The 20,252-nt window shown below is 49.9% G+C and overlaps 3 protein-coding genes across 4 annotated transcripts in view; 1 reads left to right on the top strand and 2 right to left on the bottom strand.

Annotated features, from left to right (window-relative positions):
* BLVRA (biliverdin reductase A) overlaps positions 1–2,044 on the top strand; it is a 44,124-nt gene extending 42,080 nt beyond the window's left edge. The window contains exon 8 of the mRNA XM_012646946.1: positions 1,686–2,044. Coding sequence (XP_012502400.1) covers positions 1,686–1,944 — 259 coding nt within the window. The 3' untranslated portion in view covers positions 1,945–2,044. The remainder of the gene's footprint in view (positions 1–1,685) is intronic.
* A 2,930-nt stretch (positions 2,045–4,974) lies between these two features.
* MRPS24 (mitochondrial ribosomal protein S24) lies at positions 4,975–7,335 on the bottom strand. Its single transcript, XM_012646945.1, has 4 exons — positions 7,250–7,335; positions 7,101–7,169; positions 6,737–6,848; positions 4,975–5,410 (listed from the first exon to the last, which is right to left on the bottom strand). Exons 1-4 carry the CDS (start codon positions 7,286–7,288, stop codon positions 5,127–5,129), a joined length of 504 nt encoding a protein of 167 aa, XP_012502399.1. The 5' UTR covers positions 7,289–7,335; the 3' UTR covers positions 4,975–5,126.
* A 7,256-nt stretch (positions 7,336–14,591) lies between these two features.
* Positions 14,592–20,252, bottom strand: part of LOC105812485 (up-regulator of cell proliferation) — a 30,907-nt gene continuing 25,246 nt past the window's right edge. For both annotated transcript variants that reach the window (XM_012646943.1, XM_012646944.1), the window contains 3 exons: positions 20,011–20,061; positions 19,758–19,796; positions 14,592–17,901 (listed from right to left, as the gene is read on the bottom strand). In XM_012646943.1, coding sequence (XP_012502397.1) covers positions 15,308–17,901; positions 19,758–19,796; positions 20,011–20,061 — 2,684 coding nt within the window. In that variant the 3' untranslated portion in view covers positions 14,592–15,307. The remainder of the gene's footprint in view (positions 17,902–19,757; positions 19,797–20,010; positions 20,062–20,252) is intronic.

Below are 20,252 nucleotides of genomic sequence, written 5' to 3'. Positions count from 1 at the left end.
CATCACTGGTCTGACCTGCGTCCCAGGCCTGACCTACTGCAGCCAAACGGGAGGCAAAAACCCCATGACGTAGCGCAGCAGTGCAGCAAACTGCCTTGAACTTGGCCCTGGCTCGTCCCTGTGGGAAACGAAAAGGGAGGGGGACCAAAGAGAAGCAGCCAGAGGCCAACACCGAGTCATCTTACTCCTGGGACTTTATTCTAAGAAGGAAGGAAAAATATATATGTGAAGATGCTAAATGCAGGATACCTATAAATTTGGCAACAATAAAATATTAAGTAAATTATATAATCAATTGTGTATGATATGCACACAGAAATTAATCACAATAGCAGAATCTATAGGATCAGAAACATTTTTAAATAAGCAAAAGAAGCATAATCAAACACTGCTGAGGGCACTGATACTTTGAGACGGGAGTCTGCCAGCCTCCTCATTTGTTGGCAAATTGATAACCTCCTTTCCTTCTAAAAAAAAATTGCTTATGGCTTTATATGCCATATACATACAAATATTTGAAAGGATTATGTTAAACTGAAGATTCTTTTATTTAGGTGGAAGACTTTATGGATTTTTTTTTTTTTTCATTTAAAAAGTCCTGGTTGGGCACAGTGGCTCACAGCTGTGATCCTAGTACTTTGGGAGGCCGAGCTGAAGGGATTGCTTGAGGCCAGGAATTCAAGACCAGCCTGAGCAAGAGTGAGACCCCGTCTCTACCAAAAATAGAAAAAATTAGCTGGGCGTGGTAGCATGCACCTGTAGTCCCAGCTACTTGGGAAGCTGAGGCAGGAGGATCGCTTGAGTCCAGGAGTTTGAGGTTGTGGTGACCTGTGATGATGCCAACACACTCCAGCCCAGGCAACAGAGCAAGATCCTGTCTCCAAAAAAAAATAAATAAATGAAAAGTCCTTAAAGCAATGCTGTGTAGTTTTTAGAATATATTTAAAAGAGCAGATTTTATGTTTTTTCTGTCATATTCAGTGAAGCTTTTTACTTTAGGTCAAAATGTACTTAGGGAGAAGATTTCTCTGTTTTCCATAAGCAGATATTACAGCTCTTATCTGTTATAAAGAGAGCAATAGCCCAAAGGACAGACTTGGAAGAACTGGAGTCTGTCCTATTTGGATTTTAGATTTTTGAGTATGGACATGAGCCTGGGTGGGGAGGGTAGGGATTTGAAATGGAAACAGGTGCTTTGTTAACTGGTAGTGGGTATTTTCTGACATGTGTTCGGGTTCCTAGATTTCTTTGAGAATCTGATGAAAGAACTCCCAAGAATTCTTCCTCATGGAAGTGTACATCCAACATGGGAAAGCAGTTTGCACACTGTTGCAGGCGGCTCTCGCGTTGCCTGTAGTCTGTGTCTGGAGCCCCTAGAAGGATCCTAGGAGACTCAGGGTGAAAACTCTAGAATAGCTAACAGGTCTTCACACAAAAGTCACTGAATGAATTCCCCTGCCTGATGGCAAAATTAAATAAAGGACTGTTTGGCCGTAAAGTTGGAAACACAGTCATCCACGGCCTTTGGGAGGCTGGTGGAAGTCAGGGGCCACCTAAGCCACCACACTGAGCCACGACAGCAGGGAAGGTGGGTGCACAGTGAGGGCCTGTTAGCAGATCAGGTGCCAGCAAGCACCCATTTGTGCTCCTGTGTCTTCTCTAACAGGGTTCTTTTGTCTTTGCAGTCCGCTGTCGTGGATTGAAGAGAAAGGGCCAGGTTTAAAACGAAACAGATATTTAAGCTTCCATTTCAAGTCTGGGTCCCTGGAGAATGTGCCAAATGTAGGCGTCAATAAGAACATTTTCCTGAAAGATCAAAATATATTTGTGCAGAAACTCCTAGGCCAGTTCTCAGAGAAGGAGCTGGCTGCGGAGAAGAAACGCATCCTGCACTGCCTGGGCCTTGCGGAGGAAATCCAGAAGCACTGCTGCCCCGAGAAGTGAGGATGGAAGCGACGTGGCACTCCCAAGATGGGACCAGAGTTTGCTTCTTACGAGAGTTGACCTTTATCTCTATTCTTACAATAAACATGTTGGGTAAACAGGATTCGTTTATTGTTACTGGCTGCGTTGGGGGTGATATTGGGGTTGGGGTCGTGCAGTGGGATCAGGGTGCGCTGACCTTGGCCGAGCTTAGCTAAGTGCTTAAATGCCTGGTTCCGTTTACTCTCCCCAGCCCTGTGAGGGCGTCTTCACTGGCATTCTAGAAAGGCTTGTTTGAAGTCAGCTAGATCGTAAGTGGCAGAACCAGGCTTTAAGTCCCACCTGTGCTCTGAACCACTACAAAACACTGCCTTGAATTTTATTTTCTCTCACAAACTTTCACTGGGTAACGGTGCTGGGTGCTGGGAATTCTAAAAACGGGTAAGATGTAGCCACTGCCCTCAATAACTCAGTGTCTAAAGGGAACCAGCCACACAAAGCAGTCACTGCTGTAGCATATCCAGTAAAGAGAATCGCACCTGTGGGCCTGGAGCAGGGTTCAGGGGAGACTTATGGACCGGATCTCGATGATGGGTGAGGGTCGGGGAGGGCCCTCCTCATGCAGGACTGGCAGGAGCAAAGGAACAGAGCGGAGGCGGCGGGAGCGCGCCTGGGGAGTGTTGCTGGGGCATTGGGGAATGGAGGGGGAGTCCCAGAGAGGCAAACCTGGTTTTGGGGTAACCTAGAAGTCAGATGTAAGAGCTGGGGTATGGTTTATTATGCAGTGCGGAGGCACTGGAGGGTGTTAGCTCCCCGAGGAATGGCACTCAGAAGGCTGCCTGGAGGAGGTGAGACGAGATGGAAGAGGCGGCATGCAGGTGACAGCCAGCGGGTGTGCGCTGCAGGCCCGGAGCTGCGCACGTTCAGTCAGACTCTGCCGCCCTTGAGGCAGCGCCGTCTCAGGAAGCTGCTCCTTCAGTTCCTTGGTGGTCCTGTTGCATTTTCTCAGAAGCCTCTGTTGGATTTCTTGCTTCTCTAACTGTCCTCTCACCTTTGCCTACTCCCCCTTGCCATTGTGATGTTGAACCAGTTCAGAAGCTGTGAGGTCACTGATGGAGGCGAACTCTACTGTTTCCGTTTCTGTTTTTCCATCACCACAGTGCCTCAAGGTAGAGCCAAGAAATATGTTAACTTAAAATCTAAAAAAAAATCCTAAAGGTCTGCATCAGGGTCAAGGTTATTGTGAGTCAGGGCCATTGTCACGCTCAGGGTCAGGATTAGGGTGCGTGTATTAGGCTGAGGCTCAGGGTCACAGTCACGGCGAGGGTCAAGGTCAGGATCAGCAGTCCCTGTGCACCTCCCAGCACCATGTGCTGGCGTTTGTGGATGCAACTTTCTGAAATGTTCTTCCCCCTTTTACCTGCACGTCTACCTCCTTCACCTGCGTGGAGTCCCTAATGCTGCCTCCCCCTCACTGCCCCTCCACTGGGATATGGGCAGCAATCTTGGAATGGAACATTTTGCTCATTAATGAGCCCTAAGCACTTAGAATGAGTGCCTGGCACAAGTAGGTACTCAATAAAAGTTTAATAAATGACGAATATGCATTGAAGTATTTCTGGAAAAAAGATACACTTGGAAATAAAATGTAACACTGTTCACAGTTCTCTCTAGGGTAGAATTACAAGAAAGCTTCATGGTCAATTTGATATATATTCATATTGTTTTCTTTTTTTGTTTTGTGATGAGATTTCACTATGTTGTCCTGGCTGGTCTTGAACTCCAGGCTCAAGCGATCCTCCCACCTCATCGTCCTGAGTCGCTGGGACTACAGGCGCACCACATCTGGCTCATTTTGTGATTTTTATTTCTAAAAACATGGACTGGTTGGCCGGGCACAGTGGCTCACGCCTGTAATCCTAGCACTCTGGGAGGCTGAGGCGGGCAGATTGTTTGAGCTCAGGAGTTCAAGACCAGCCTGAGCAAGAGCGAGTCACCATCTCTACTAAAAAAAAATAGAAAGAAATTATCTGGACAACTAAAAATATATAGAAAAAATTAGCCGGGCATGGTGGCGCATGCCTGTAGTCCCAGCTACTCGGGAGGCTGAGGCAGGAGGATCGCTTGAGCCCAGGAGTTTGAGGTTGCTGTGAGCTAGGCTGACGCCACGGCACTCCCCCAGGCAAGAGAGTGAGACTCTGTCTCAAAAAAAAAAAAAAAAAAAAATGGACTGGTTAACAAATCTGCATGTCATCCTTGCAAGGGGCCACACTCATCTTTGTATTGCTCTAAGTTTAGTATAGGTGCTGCCAAAGCGAGCACTCATATTGTTTTTTTTAAAATTACTATTGTTTTATTATCACCAAAAATGAATCTTTCCATTTTGAGAGAAAACAAAGAACTTAGGTAGAGTACCAGATAGAGTGACTGGCACAAGGTACACGCTGAACTGTAACTGTCAGCTAAACTTCAGACAACTGGCAGCCTTCCTGCGAGAAATGGCACACCGTCAAAGAAACCTTACCCTAGTTCCCTCACTTAAAGAGTAAAGACAGAGCTGGGCACGGTGGCTCACACCTGTAATCCTAGCACTTGGAAGCCCAGGGAGAAGGACTGCTTGAGGCCAGGAGTTTGAGACCAGCCTGAGCAACACAGCAAGACCCTTTCTCTATAAAAAATAGAAAAATTTGCTAGGCATGGTGGCACCCACCTCTAGTCCCAGCTACTTGGGAGGCTGAGGCAGGAGGATTGCTTGAGCACAGGAGTTCGAGATTGCAGTGAGTTATGATGACACCACTGCACTCTAACCCAGGCAATAGAGTGAGACTCTGTGTCAAAAAAAAAAAAAAAGATTAAAGACAGGCCAGCCATGGTGACTCATGCCTGTAATCCCAACACTTTGGGAGGCCAAGGCAGGAGGATCACTCGAGCCCAGGAGCTTAAGGCTGCAGCGAGCTATGATGATGCCACTACACCTCGGCCTGGGTGACAGAGCAAGAACCTGTCTCTGAAATAAAAGAAAAGAAAGAGTAAAGACAAAAAAGAGGCAGGACAATAGGGAGGGTCTTTATTCAACAGCAGCTGAGAAATGATGCCTCAGTCCACCAAGGGGATGTTTCCCTCTTGTTCTAGTTTACTCCTTTTCCACACGCTTCTATTTTTTGCGGCTACAGCTTGATGTAAAAAAAAAAAAAGGAATTGTCTTAGATGTACTTATACACAACCTTTGAAGGCACAGTTTGGAGGTGGAGTCGCACAGGACACTTGTAGAAGTGGGACAGCAGAGTCTCACTGTAGCCCACGAGGAAGTAGTACTTGTGTGCAGGCAGGTTCCTCAGGACCATGGCACAGATCTCCACCTGGTTAGCCCGGCGCTTTAGGACCACCTGGTCTGCCAGGCAGCCTGGAAAGGTACCCAGCATGAACTTGCGAAGGAAAACATCCTCCACCGTTCGCTCTGCAGCGTGGTCCTCCCCATCCAGGTTACCTGAGGAGGGAAGGGCACCAAAAGGAGTCAGCCCTGTCGCCCCAGGGACCTGCCCAAACTCCCAAGTCGACATCCGAAAGCACTGGGCACTCAATCCCACCCCTCACCTCCAGCCCCTTCTCTTTTCTTCAACTAATGGAAGTTCAAAGTACATTATTTCATTAATTCCCAAACCAATCCTGTGAAGTAGATATTATCATTATCCTTGTTTTACAAAAAGGAAGATGGAGGCCTGAGCCAGGGCACAACTCAGACAATGCCTCCATATCCAGTCCCTTTCCCAACCTTTCTTGGTTGCCTTATAAAAGCACTGCTCCTTCCATGGGCCAAAAGATGAAGTCACCAGCTATTTTTAAAATTAGGGACACGAGCTCTCTCATGAGCCAGAGCCACAGCTCCCCCCGCCACCCGCCCGCCACCAGTGGATTCTGTGTGGCCTCAACCCCCCTGCAGCCCTTATAATGTCTGTTAAAAGAGTCTATGCCCAGACCTCAGATTAGAACCAGAAAGGGAGGGGACAAGAATCTGTATTTTAAGTAAGTTCTCTACATGCATCTCAAACATCCAAGTTGAGAACCCTCATACGGAACAAAACACAGCTGATTCTCAACAGTTCACAGTAGTTATATTCTATAAAGTCATTGCGAACACTGAATTATTAAATATTGAACCATTGCTCCTAGGAGAAATACAGGGTTAGGTTTCTTCAAGCCTCTGCGTACAATATTCTCGTCAACACATCAATACATAACCTGACTTCATGTGTGTTTCTGTTTAAAGACACCAGGTCCAGAGTGGCCTTCGAAGTGCCTAGAGTGTTGATTTGGTGGATACAAGTTGTAGTTAGTAGAAGAATTCACCAATATGGAATTCATGAATAATCAGGATCAACTATACATACTTGTAGAGAAAAATTTGTGCTTCAGGGGAAAACTGCATTACTTAGAACATTCTTCAGGTTTCAGATTCCATGTGGACTTCACACCTTTCATTGCCCCTGAGCTATTTTACATCTCTGTAAATTATAGATAACTGATAGGAATGAAAAGTAATTCTTGGCTGTAGACATACAAATAACTTCTGTTTCAGTGGAGGCTCAAGAGTCCCTGCCTCTCATGGAAAAAAAGTTTTGCATTCATCTTCAAATTCATTTCAACATCCTGATCTATCCATATCGCTGCTTTTTAATGTCTCCTCGAATTCGTTTAAAAGATTTCTGACCCTGGCATTATTTCCTGAGTTCAACAAAATCTGTGACACGTGCTCATTTTCTCTGCGTGTCAGTCGGACTGAATGCTCCTTCTGGAGGGCCTGGAGTCCCCTCACCTGTGTGCAACGACAGCCAGCCTTTGCGGTGGGCGATGTGGTGCGGTGCATGTGCCTCCTCGTAACTCACCGGCTTCTCCCCCTTGCTCACGCGGACTCGGGCCGCCCGGTTCTAGGCGCAAAAGGGGCCGTGACTCCACCAGACCCCCGATCCGCCCCTCTATCCCGCGCCGTAGCCCCCGCCACCAGCCGGTACTGCTCTCCCGCCCCAGGATCCCAACCTTCAACCCACCCCCGGCTCGAGCCCCGCCCCCAGTCCCCGGGCCACACCCCCTCAGCCCTCGCCGCGCCCCCAACCCCGGCGCTGACCCCTGCACCCGCGCAGCGAACCCAGGCCTCCGCCCCGCGCCCCGGCCGCGCTCACCTTGGCGCAGACCGCGGAGGTGTGCAGGGGGCGCCAAGCGCAGGGCAGCTCTCCGCTCCAGGACAGCACCTGTAGGGGGAGGACGCGTGAGGCGGAAACCAGGGACCCCCACACCCAACTCTCCGGGCCCTGCGGCGTCGCCCACTTACCCGCGGCCCCAGCAATCGGTTGCACACGGGCGCCGCCATTTTAGGCCGAGCGGAGCGCGGGACGTACCACAGCGCGGCGGGGGTGGGACCACGGACGAGACCAAATCGGGTGTGCGATACGTCAGCGGGGGCGGGGCCTCGGCGGGGCGGGGCCTCGTGGTGGAGGACCTGACTCTCTCGCTTTTCCCCGCTGGCTTGTGAACGCTTATCCCTGCCCTTCTCCGCCCTGCCGTGGTCGTTGCTTGCACTGGATTTCAGATCTGGAAATTTGATGATGCGAAGCGTGAGGGTTTGCCCTCAAAGAGCTCACAGAAGTTGGGACGATGGGCGTGCCGCCCACTGGTCCCCCGCCCCGCCCAGCCCGGGTCCTCGGGGCTCAGAGAGGAGCAAAGCGTCTTTTGCAGGTCCTAGAAGTTAGGCTGCTGAGCTCTGTCTCCCAATAGTATTCTTAAAAATATATAAATATCTCTGGGCTTTTTACCCACAAATAAAGAACAGACATATTTTGGTTAAAACTTTACCCAGTTCTCCAAGGATGAGTTATGCCGAGGGTAGAGTTTGCCACGTGTGACGATATGCTGGTGGCTGGCCCCTAGGGAAGGAAAATTTTAAGGGGGAAAGAGCCAGAGAGCAAGGAAATTCATGGGAATTTCGCAGGGCCTGTAACACTCAAACCAGAGCGTTGCCACTGTAACTGGTGTCCAGTAATTATTAATAAGAAATGGAAAAATAGCAACACTGGATATCTTATTTTAGAACTCAGTAATGGAAAAAACATGGGCTCTGGAGTCAGCCCCATGTATAACAATCTTTGTACAGTGAAGTCCCAGTTCCATTATCTATAAAATGGGCTTTAATAATAGTGCCTCATAGTACTGCTAGGATCAAGATAGTATTTAATAAATGAGAGCGGTTACTGGCTGTTACATTGAATCACGTGAAATTGCCAGTTTTTGGCCGTTCTGGACCTACATCGTTCACCCTAACCATACAGTACTCGAATAATGCTGTGTTTCCTGTGGGAGGGAGGACTAGACTAGCATCTGTGGGGAAGTGGAAGCAGGGGTGGGGCCGTGACTTGCCCACCATCACACAGGGAAAGGAAGAGAGGGAACGACACAGCTCTCTTGACTTCTGCCCGGTTCATTTTCCATGACCAAGACTCCTCTGACCACTGGAAACAGAGTCAAAAACAAAAGACCCTTAATAAAAGCACAGGGTCTTCCATGCCCACTTCACTAGGAATGTTTTATTCTTAAGTGTTTTAAAATTTTGGCCTCCAACTGTTCTGCATGTTGGATAAAGGGACAGAACAGAGATGGGATGCTCTCCAGTCCACAATACTTTGCAAAAACAAGAACTTTCAACTTTTCCAAAAGAATCCTTTTAAACTGACAATATTTTTTCTTCCTAAAGTTTCCATAAAATTCAATAGTCTTATAGTTCTTGTTTTGTGGTGGTGTTGTTTTGAGACAGGGTTTCACTCTGTTGCCCCAGGTAGAGTGTAGTGGTGTGATCATAGCTCACTGCAACCTCAAACTTCTGGGCTCAAGTGATCCTCCGGCCTCTGCCTCCGAATGTGCCAGGATTACAGGCGAGTGCCACCACGCCTTGCGGATAATCTTAGGTGAGGAACATCATATGAGGCATCTGAATTGCCTGAGTCCAAATCCTGGACCCGCTGCTTCCTGGCTGTGTAATTTGGCAAGTGACTGAACTTCCCTGAGCCCCCGTTTCCCTCATCTGTAAAATGGGGACAGTAATGGTGGTTGTGAAAATTACACCATAAAATGCCTGGTGGAGTGAGCAGTTAACGGTCAAAAAATAAAATTAAAAAAAAAAAAAAGAGTCCCTGATATCTAGACATCCTCTTAGGGAGAACCAGCCATGGAGGGTTCTATGAGAACTCACAGCGACACCACCGTGACCAGAGGAAAGAAGAGAGGGGAAGAACAGCAAAGGTGATAATGGCACGACACCTCTTGGGGCCTAAGGTATAAGCGGCAGCAGGAGACAGTGCTGGCCAGGTGAGCAGGGGCCGTATCACCAAGAATGTCCTTGGGGGTCTATGTCTGGAGTCATTTTGCCCATGAAGCGGTAGGCAACACAATCAAATTTGTTTTTCTCTATGCAAGCCACTTTCCCTTAGGCCTGAGGTGTGTTCTCAGGAATTCCAAATTGAGCTAGATCTTCCCAAGACCATTTCAGTGGCAAACATTTCCATGGTTCAGATACCTCTGTCTATATTATGATTGTGGGGAGGGGATCATGTGGGTACCTTTGCTTGATTAGAATAACTTAAAATGACATTTTTAATATATTAATATGAATTGTTACATTGTTTTAAATCACCAGTGGAAAAATTTTAATGGGGTTATTTTCTCTTTTTTAGGGGGCTGGTATTTTATTTTTCTGTAACTTCCCTGTTGGTGTTTTGACACACTGTGCTTCTCCTGCCAATCCCATAAAGGAGGCAGACTTTCCAGGTTTCACAGATCAGAAAATGGAGGCTCAGAGACTCACCTGAAGCTACAGAACCAGTAAATGGTAGAAGGCCTCTGGCTCCAGAGACTGTGCTCTTTCAGTATCCGGGGTTCCACTGCATCACTTGGTGGGGGTGAGGGTTCAGAACCATTTTGGGATGGGGAATGGCCTGGGTTTCCGTGGCTTGGTGCAGACAGCTCCCAACTGGCCCTCAGGGACTACCCGGATATGGAGCAGCTATATCCAGGAGCAAGTGACCCTACACACAGGGCTCACCTGTGCCCCTGCCAGGGCCTAGCGCAGAAACAGAATGTATAACTGCTTTCCTCAGACATGAGCCTTTGTTCTCCACATGACAGCCAGGAGCAGCTAGTTGTGCTCTCAAAGCACTGGTTCTCAACTGACTGCATGACAGAGCCCACTGGGCCCCACTCCACCGCTGTGGCTAGGGGGGCAGGCACCCACACATTAAAAATGCCCCTTAGATGACTCCAATTTGCAGCTGGAGTTGAGAACCAATGTCCTGAGCTCAGAGTTTATTTGGGAGACTCCCAAAAGATGTATTTGCAGAGCCCCCTTTGGGGGAGAAGGCCATTGGTCTTCCTTGGAAGACCATGGCAGCTCCCTGAGGGGACTGGCCATGGTCCAGGCCTGCCACTCTTGGGTCACAAGGCAGAGGAGGGGTCTGCTGGGTGGTCTGGACTTCGTCGAGATGGTGTGTCCAGTTGGGTCCAGCACAGCGGCCATGGGCTAACCCAGCACTGCCTGGGCTGTGGAAAGGCTGTGTAAGTGGGTGCCCTCTCAGCCCATTGGTACTTCCGCAGCTCAGGCCAGCCTGAACACTGTTGACTTCCTGAAAGCCACCAGAATCTAGCCTCAGGGAGGGGCTGCCATCTCCCTTCCTGTGGGCTGCAGCCGAAATAACTCCACCATGATGGTTCTCTTTACAACAGACTCAGTCCCAACTCAGAACCACTGACACTTTCCACTTTGTAAATCTACGTTTTTACATTATTTCTGGTGATTCATTTTCTCCTAACAACAACCCATTCACCAAGAAGAATCCCAGAGGCTCTCAGCTCTATTCCAGGAAATAGGTCAACAACCACTGAAACTGTATGAGTTAAAGCAGAGAGGTGTGTCAAACCACAGATAGCCTGCATGGCTCAGGCCATGTTCCCCAAGAGCGCCCACTGCATCCTCGCACCTCTGTCCTCCCTCTGTTAAGGCATATGGAGAAGGACTAGGTTCAGCCAGTGAGGTATAAGCTGTACCTGTAATTACTGACTGCAGCTCTGGGGTGCTGAGGAGTCAGCCACTCTCCTGATACAAGAGCCACAGGAATTACAAACACCTAGGGCCACACGGGGACCCTAGGCTAAAAGTCAGAATCTGACAGGGCCAACTCGGGGTTTGGGGTAGACGAGATCTGCCTCAAGACAGACAGGATGGAGGGATGGGCCTCATGGGCTCTAGCAACTGAGACCTCTCCTCCAGGGCTCCCAGAAGCCACTAGATCTGGGTGTAAGAATGAGGAGGAGAGGAGGAGACAGGAGAGGAGACGAGGAGACAATGGAGATGTGGTAAGACAAGGACCGAGACTGGCACAGAAAGGCCCGACCCCTAGGGTGGGCAAGAATGGATGTGGGGCTGGCACGAGAGGCTGTCCTGACAAAGACGTGCCTGCCAGAGTCACCAGGGCCAGAGAGAAACAGAGGGGCCTGCAGGCTGCCAGCAGCAGGGAGGAAGCCACAGACCCTGAGTGCAGGGCGATGAAACAACGGGAGAACCCAGACCAAGGGCACCTTGGCTCTCTTCTGCACTCCTGACTCATCCGTGCTCACAAAGCCACCCTCCAGTGTACTTTTGTTAGGAATCTTAGTAGAATTTAGCAATGGCTTATGGCCAAATCACTTTTTATTACTGACTTAGAAAAAGAGAAAGTTATTTCCTTCCTGGGCTAATTCACATCTGAGTTGGGGCTACCAGATCAGGCCTACACTGGTACAGACGGCTCAACACCAGCTCCGCTAGGTGATGTATTTCAATAAATCTAAGATGTTATCAATTAGAAGAGGCTATTAAGAAGATGCCATTAAAAGGCCAGACACAGTGGCTCACGCCTGTGATCCTAGCACTCTGGTAGGCCAAGATGGGAGGATTGCTTGAACTCAGGAGTTAGAGACCAGCCTGACTAAGAGTGAGACTCCATCTCTACCAAAAAGAAGAAAAAAAAGAGAAGATGCCATTAAGAAAGAAAATGGCTGCAAATTAATCTTAAGATATCATTGGTTACAAGATGAATCCTGACCTGACATGTTAAAATGCCTGAGACTGATGCACAAGCCTCGCAAGTGTGCAGACTGATGTAGACACAAAGATAGGGCCTTGCTCGTCCTGTGTAGACTGGCTCCTCCACAACCACAGGGCAGGCACCGTAAAACCTCCTTCCATTCCTGCACAGGTGCTGGTAGCGGGGAGGAAGGCTTGGAGCAGCCGAGTACCTTTGCTCACGGGGAATGTAAGCAGCAGGAAGCAAGGCCGAGATTCAGAACCAGGCCAGGCATGAGCTGAAGCGAGCTACACCCCATCTCTCGGCAGAGGGGAAGACACTCTCGTTCCTTGTCTCAAGCATTCTCAGAATCACTTCCTCCAAGATGGTACTTGCTTGGTTCACCCTTTCATCAAAGTAACAGGACCCCCTTGAGAGCACATGGCCATCCTCTTGTGAGCAGCCTGCCACCCTGTCCACCCTTGAGTGACTCTCACCACTAAGCCTGGCTCCAAGCACATGACTGCCCAGTAGGCCTGTGGTACATTCTGGAGCCTCTCAGATCCAGAGGTTGAGGTATGATGTACGAGGGGCCTCTGGCTGTGCACATCCAAGAACAGGCAGACTGATGCTCAGCATCGTGAGCTCCAGGGCTGCCAGGCAAGACCCGGGTGTCGTGGAAACTGCAATCCTAAGAGCAGTGCTGGCTGGAGGGCTGAAGGCGAGGCCCTTCCACAGGTCCACTTGAAACACCAACCCCTCAGAAAGGGTGGGATGGGGGGAGAGCACGTGACTCCTGGAAAAATCAGTCAGTGCCGGGGCATCCTCTCCTGTTCCTACATCTGATGGGGCCAGGCATGACCCAGGCAGTTCTAGAATTCCTCAGGTTGCTTTACCCTGAGTCTTCCACAGTGGTCCTATCCAAGCTGGCCAAGGCAAGCTCTCTTGCTCCAAGTCTGTTAAATACAGTTTTTAGATTGGTCTAAATATTTTAAATATTTAGACCCAAAAGTTTAAATATTTTGGGCAAATGCCTGATTGAATTTCACAGTATCTTTGGTCTGGGAGACATATGGAATAATTTTCCTGATTACTAAACAGTCACTACGATCTATTATGAACCCTGCATCCCTTTGGAAATGGGATGAAAGCTATAAAGTCTTACCCAGGGAAAAATAAGTGCATGTATCTAAGTTTCAGAAATTCAATGACTGAATTTTGAGAAATGGACAGATCCCATGTAAAGAATCCTTGATTTGTAAGGAGCCACTAGGGCTGGCTTCCCTGTTTCAGAATTTAGGAATCATTCTTTAAGGGAACTGGCTGATATTCAACAATTCTAAGAGGGGTTTCCGGTGCCTGATGAGATTCCTGGGTGCAATTCCTACAGTGCAGGAGAAGCCCCTGGACAGCTTCTGTGGCTTTAGTGGGGTGGGGGGTGGGGGAGTTTTGGTATTCCCAGCTGAACCAACATCTTATAATGATCCAGGGAGAGAGAAAAATTTCTAGAGCCTGAGGATTAGAGATATTTTGAGTTCCAGAAGGGAAAGGTTTTCCTAAACTTAGTAGCAAAAGACCAGGTTTACAGAGAACCAGTCTCCCAGAGTACAGGAAGCGATAACTTTGAACGTCAAGGGAGCAGCAGGTGGAGCACCTGGGACTCCAGAAAGCCAGGCAGGCAGGTAGGCTGCCAAGCACCTCCAGAGGAATCAGCCCAGAGGGCTGGGGAGTGCCCTGGAGCGAAGGCTCCCTTGCTGAGTCTGGTGAAAGGAGCACGAGAAACATGGTGGGAGCTCAGCCACCGCTCAGCGAGGGCCTGGTTTCTCTGATGTCAAGAAACACAAAGGGAAAGAGGCTCCAAAGCCTAGGCAGTAATCAGTGATCCTCTTGATTTTAGAGGATCAAGCAGAGATTCCTAGAGCTGTTGATACAGCAGGGGTGGGGTTCCAAGGCTCAGCAGAGTGACTGTGATCCCTGGGAAGGGCCAGCACAGGCAAGGATTCCAGCCAGAGAACTGACAGGGCAGGAGCTGGAAGCCCTTTGCTAGGGGGCCATGGATGTTGCCAGGGAGGCTGGCACTGCGTGGCTGGGGGGCTGAGCCTGGAAGCCGTGGGAGTCTGGAGGGGATGAGAGGTCAGAAGAGGCACGGGCAAGTGGTGAAAGCACTGCCCCTCATCCGCTCCTGCGCTGCTCATCCAGGTGTGCGCTCTGCGGCAGGGGCTCACCTGCCCTAGGTCTCCTGGTCCTCACCTGTGAAATGGGGCAATGATGAAGACACCTCAGAGTTACTGTGAAGGTATGTGCTTCTGGTTCCCAGTAACAGCCTGAAGAATGGCTCTTTGCTTAAAGAGAGGGCACAGCATGGCGTTTTTCCAGGGTGCATCTCTGCGCTGTCCACCACTCCAGATGTGTCTATCATGCCCCCTCTTCAGGTAAATGCCACTATCCTCTTTGAGGAAACACAGGAGAATTAAGGAAGAGAGAGGCAGAACCTGCCCATCACCATCACTTGTGCATTCATTCAACAGAGATTTATTTAGCGCCTGCAATGTGCCAGGCCCAGGGGACACAGCTGGATAATGTACAGTCCCTGCCCTCAAGGAGCTCACAGTCTGGGGGGCAGACATGTAAACAACACAAGTTACAACGCGCTGTGTGAAGTGTCATGGCAGAGGTATAACAAAGTGCGCTGGGGTGCAACAGGGTTACTGATGATCTCTTCCTGGGCAGGGGTCAGGGAAGGCTTCACAGATCAGTCAATAAATACGGTGGCGCAGGAGTGCCTTGCACACAGCAGGCACTTACTACATGGGCCAGGATCATGTCACCAAAACATCTCAAATGCCAGTCCACCAGGAGGACCCTGGGTTGGGTGGGGACAAGGCCTACCTCTGCTTCCTCAGGCAACCTCCCCACCCCTGCCCTGGGTGTCCCCTGCCTGCCTGGGCCTGCAGCGACTGAGGAAGCCGGTCCCCACGGCAGGGGCCAGTGACAAGAGCAGCTGTACAGAGGGCCAACCCCACGGAATCTCTGACGGACTGAGAGAACAAATTACTGCTTGTGTCTCCCCAGCCCCAGGGCCTTTTATATTCCTGATAATATCTCTGAGCTTGTCTGTGAAGCTACTTCCTTTAACACTGTTTAGGAGACTCCAAACCCCCCGTCTTTTCCTTCTCTTCTTTCTCATGGGGATCAGACACTGGCTACTCTCAGGTGCCAGGGTGCAGCCCCCATGTGGTCACCCCATCAGAACGGGCTGCCTGAAGCAGCCTCCTGCACCTGAACTTGGTTTTTCTCCACACTCACAGCCGTCTCACCAGCTCAATGAGCTGCTGGATGTTTTTGTTTTGGTTGGACAGACCGTTCCTGATGTTTTCTAGCAGGCATCTCTTCAACTCAAATATGGCTTCACTGTAGGCCAAGCTCACCGCGGCCATAGGGGGTGCTCCGTGCCACAGGCCAGGGATGTGCCAGATGTGCTGCTTCTCAGGGTCACAGAAGGCCAGGCCTGCCAGCGCCCGGAAGCCGTCACCCTGTTTCTCCATCTGGGCTGCAGCTCTGCTCAGGTCGCTGGGCGGGTCCATCAGCTGTCTCTTATCTCTCGGCCTAGGGCCAGAGGCAGTCACCTCGTGTAGGTTCTGGTATACAAACTGATAGTTGGGCATGTGCCCAGTTTTTTCCAACCTCAGAAATGCGTGCAGAATAGCTGGTGGAATGTCCCTCGCTTCAGCTAAACTGACCACAGTGACGTTGCTCAGCCCCATAAGCAGAGTGGCCAAGGAAGCCTCCAGCTCAAACCTGTCCCCAGCAGAGGTCAAGGCCCCACCTATCAATCCCCCGGAGTCTATCACCAGGATGTGGTCACAGCCCAGGTCCTGGCTGAAGCCCTCGGCCACAGTGATGAGCTGCATGAAGGCCCCTCGAGGACCACAGCTCTTGCCCGTGGCAAACCGGAGTCCAAACATGGTGTTGAGGAGCGTGGACTTCCCTGTGCCTGGCACCCCCAGGGCTGACAGGACCACCAGTCTTGACCTTCTCTCCAGTCGGACGTGCAGCTCCTTCAGGAGCCCCGTGACCCAGCGGACGGGGGTGCTCAGGGTGCTGCCGTCGATCAGCTCCAGGGGCAGCCCTGTCAGCAGCAGCTCCGAGGCCAAGCCTGGGAAGTGGGCGAAGCGCCTCTGTCCTGCCGGCAGCCTCCCTGCCTCCACAAGGCAGCTCTCGGCCTCGTAAAACTGCCCCATCTCCCGCAGGAAATGCTCCACCCCGAGGGGCTCAGGCCAGAGCTGCTCGCCCAAGTCTGCGGCACCCCCGTGCTTTGGTCTCAGGGTGAGAAGAGTCTCCGGAGGTTGTCTCAGCCGAGGCTGGGCCACGCGTGCCAGCCCCCACTCCATCCACCTCAGGAAGTACAGCTTCTCCCCTGGGGAGGGGCTGCTGATCCCCGAGATAAACTCCTGCACCCCCGAGGCAGGGTCGTGGCCGTTCTGCTGCATCCGAAGTTCCAGCAACCGACGCCTCAGCTCAGCCCTGTGCTTCTCAGGGGGGTCCTTGGCCCACTGGAGCTGGCAGAACTCTTTCTCCACTTGGGCTGCCTTTTTCCAGGGGTCCCCCTGCAGCCTCAGCTCGTCCCTCCTGTAGGCGTCTGAGTCCTTGATCTTCCTGGTGATTCTCTCCATCCGGTCTTTCGCCTTCTGACACTCCTCACAGTCCTCATCGACTTTCAGGCCCAGCTTTCGGGCTGCGTGTGCCATGTCCTCCACAGACACCCTCCTGCAGGGGGCCCGCGCCACGCTCCCGATGATGGCGCGGATCCTCTTCACGAAGCTCTCGCTGTCCGTGCTGCTGACCTTCACCAGGACGTGCGAGTGGTCTATTTTCAGCACGGGAATTAATTTATTCAGGAATCTCAGGTTTGTGTTACGTTTCCCACGGTAGGGACTCAAGATGAAGTAGTACTTTGTGGTCGACTCCTTCATGGAATAGAGCAGTTTGTATTCCTTCTTACTGATGTTGTCCGTCAGTATAAACACAGCGGAGGAGATTTCTGTCAAGAGCTTAAACTGCAGCCAGTGAGACCCGATGTCACCTCTCAGGTTCAGAAAGGCCACAGGCTCTGGGAAAATGTCCAAGTCCTCCCTGCCGCTGGGAAAAAACCAGGAAATTTCCACCAACCCATCTGCGATCTCGCGGGGATTGGTGCCCAGGTTGAGATCCCGATGCCAGAAGCAGTCCCACTGCCTGTGGCCCGGGCTGAGGATGGCGTTGAGAAGCTGGGACTTGGAGTTGCTACTGACATCCATGCGCACAAAGGCAAAGGCAGGTGCTCTGGACAGGACCACGCTGTCTTCTCGGAAGCTCCCCACCCCCCTGGGGAGCTGGGACCACCACGTCCGCACAATGCCCCGCATGGCCCACAGGAGGAACGTGTGGTAGTGGTTTTCTGAGTCAGGCAGCACAAGAGGGAGTGCGAACTGGCAGAGGGACATTTTCAACACTATTTCTTGTTGCAGGAAACCATCTGAGGAGAGCAGAAGGGCACAAAGGAGGTCTAAGGGGTTCACAGGCGTGTCGGGGGTTGGCAGCTCAGAAAAAGAGTAAATGTCGGCAGCGATGTCATCAGTTGGGTCCCAGTAGATGATCTCCTCTTCCATCTGGCTCTCCTTCTCCACAGGCCTGGCATCCGGGAGCAAGTCCAGCACCATGGTGGTGTTCCGGGCTTCGGCATTGAGGGCCTGCAGCTTCCTGAGGAAATTCCAGGGCAAGTCTTTGGGAACCTGAGGGGCCCAGTTCTTCATGCTGTCAAAACTGATCTGCAGAGAGTCCTGGAGGCTGAGTTTCTGAACCTGGTATGTCTCTAGGCCCAAAAGTGACAGCATTTCTTGAAGCCTGCTTCTCTCCACTGTGGAAAGAAATGAAGACATAAGTGCTCACCCTGTAATCCTGAGTCAGGGGTCAGGGTACAGCTGGTAAGGGAGAGCCCTGTAGGTGGGGGACAGTGTAACTCCTTTCAGAGAGCAGGATGCAGGTATGGGAGGCTCACGGTGTACCAAAGGCTGACCTGAGATCAAGGCAAAGGTGGAACCTCTACATCAAGGTAAAATAATACCACCCCAATCACAGGTATGTGTGACATTTTTAAAAGGGGAAAAAAAAAATGGAAATAGAGAAGTCACATTTAACAATAAGGCGAGTTCACACAAAATCTGGATTTCTGCTTTCTCTAGAAACCCATAAGATCTAACACTGGCTACAGTGAGCAGCACAAGACCCCTGGAAGCTGAATGCAGGCCCCACCTCCCAGACCACAACCCCCTCCCCACCAGGGTGTTCCTGTGCTTCTGGCCCCACATTCTAGCCCAGCTGTGGGCCCCTCGTCCTCACCCCATATTCTATCACTGCCGTGGGCTTTTTCAGTGTCACCAGGAAGTTCCCACAGGGGGCATAACCACTGAATCACTCTCTGGCTTTCCAGTTAATGTTCTTCTCTCTTTGTAAATAGTTTGGAGAATATTTTAAAGGAAATAAGAAGAAACCACTAAGCATAGTGTTAGCAATCACAGTTAAACAACCATTTTTCAAATCTGAGACCAATAATGCAGTTTTTAATTTTAATGTATTAAAATATTCAGTGCAGACTGAGGGTTACTGAGGGTGTACTTATTTATGCTAATACACTGTATAAAACCTTACAAGCTAGGTAGTATTGCTACATCCAAAGCTTCCATCTACCATCCCAGGTCTCAGCCCAGCATTTTACTAATGTTCACACTGCACATAATTAGCTTACTTTAAATGTTAATATACAAAACAGACAAATACAAATTCCACCGAGCTACAGGCTTTTCTTCAGTTCCTTTATTAAGAGAGGAAGCAACATGCACGAGGCCACTTTAGATGCTCAAATAAACCATGAGAAGAAAACACTGGCTGATCCAGCCCTTCTCCCGTTTCCCAGGAAGTTCAAGTGACAGATTCAGGACCACTCCCCAGGTGACCAGCAGGACTCACAGCACTGGACACAGGACTCACAGAGTTCTACAGGCAGTGTGGCTGCAGGACAGCCCCAGAGAGTACAGGGGACCTGTGAACTTACTGCAAAAACAAAAGAACCGTGTGGGAAGAGTCACCTTCATTGGTGTTATTCAGGTTTCCTAGTTTTCCTGAATGAACATTGTTTTTCTTGTCCAGACAGAACAACTGTTTTTATTTTTTAAGCAGTATGGTAGTATAAAGGGCAATGAGGAAAAGACTGAGCAAACAAAGCTATTTATATCTGCCCCCATGCCTGATGTGTGGGCCTTGGAAGGCTGCTGGGTAGCTATGGGCCCAAGACCCTGATCTGTAAGTGAAGCCACCAGACCAGATGGATGGTTTCCAATTTTGGCTGTTTGAAGTGATTAGAATTACTTCAGGAACTTGTTAAAAAATAAAGCATCCCTGGGCTTCAACTCCAGAGACACTAACTCACTACAGGCAGTAGATATGTTTAGTGGTGGTGGCAGGATGGGGGATGGTAGGGGGTTGGTTACTCTATGTGGTTAACAAGCTCCCCAGGGGTTTGGGTTTTTTCTTTTTAGCAATATTATTAATGGTGCATAAAGGATTAATGAACTAGGGCATGCTAAATCTGAGTGCCCTGGATCCCCAGGTGATTTGATACAGTTAAGCGTGGGAATTACCTGCCTAAATGATATCGCCTTTCCATAGAATAGGAAGCTAGAACAGAGAGAAAAAGCAGAGAGAGAAAATGCTTACCTGTTGGAAAGTCATTGTCCTGAGCCTCATTTGTACCATCTATGGAAAATGCAAAGGAAAACAAAGCATCAATCAAAAAATATGCCTCTCATTGACACAAAGTAATTTAAGCTAAACCCAGAATCCTCCTTTCTTACCAAGATAGCAACTTCTCCCAATTGTTCAAAACATAAAATCCCAGTTATTCGTCACTTTACCCATTCCCCCCTTTCCCTAATCCTATCTACTGCCAAATCCTGTAGTAGTTTCTAACCTCCGTAACGGAACTCGCAGTCATCTCCTTCCATTTCTCTCCATTCCAAATCTAGAAGGAAAAAAAAATACATACGATCAGTTTCATCAGCAGGTTAGAAACTTTCTATTAAAAAGTTGAAATGCTGTAATCCTAGCACTCTGGGAGGCCGAGGCGGGCGGACTGTTTGAGCTCAGGAGTTCGAGACCAGCCTGAGCAAGAGCGAGACCCCGTCTCTACTAAAAATAGAAAGAAATTAATCG

This window comes from Propithecus coquereli, unplaced genomic scaffold, assembly GCF_000956105.1.
Source record: "Propithecus coquereli isolate 6110/MARCELLA unplaced genomic scaffold, Pcoq_1.0 Scaffold252, whole genome shotgun sequence".
Classification (NCBI taxonomy): Eukaryota; Metazoa; Chordata; class Mammalia; order Primates; family Indriidae; genus Propithecus; species Propithecus coquereli.
This window is presented reverse-complemented; position numbering and strand designations above follow the sequence as displayed.

What these genes read in the sequence shown, in the direction of transcription:
- MRPS24 (XM_012646945.1), bottom strand. Translation starts at nt 7,288, where the DNA reads ATGGCGGCGCCCGTGTGCAACCGATTGCTGGGGCCGCGG. An exon ending in ACCGATTGCTGGGGCCGCGG is followed by an intron (nt 7,170 to 7,249) that starts GTAAGTGGGCGA and finishes CTCCCCCTACAG; the next exon opens with GTGCTGTCCTGGAGCGGAGA. An exon ending in CTGGCTGTCGTTGCACACAG is followed by an intron (nt 5,411 to 6,736) that starts GTGAGGGGACTC and finishes TTCCCTCCTCAG; the next exon opens with GTAACCTGGATGGGGAGGAC.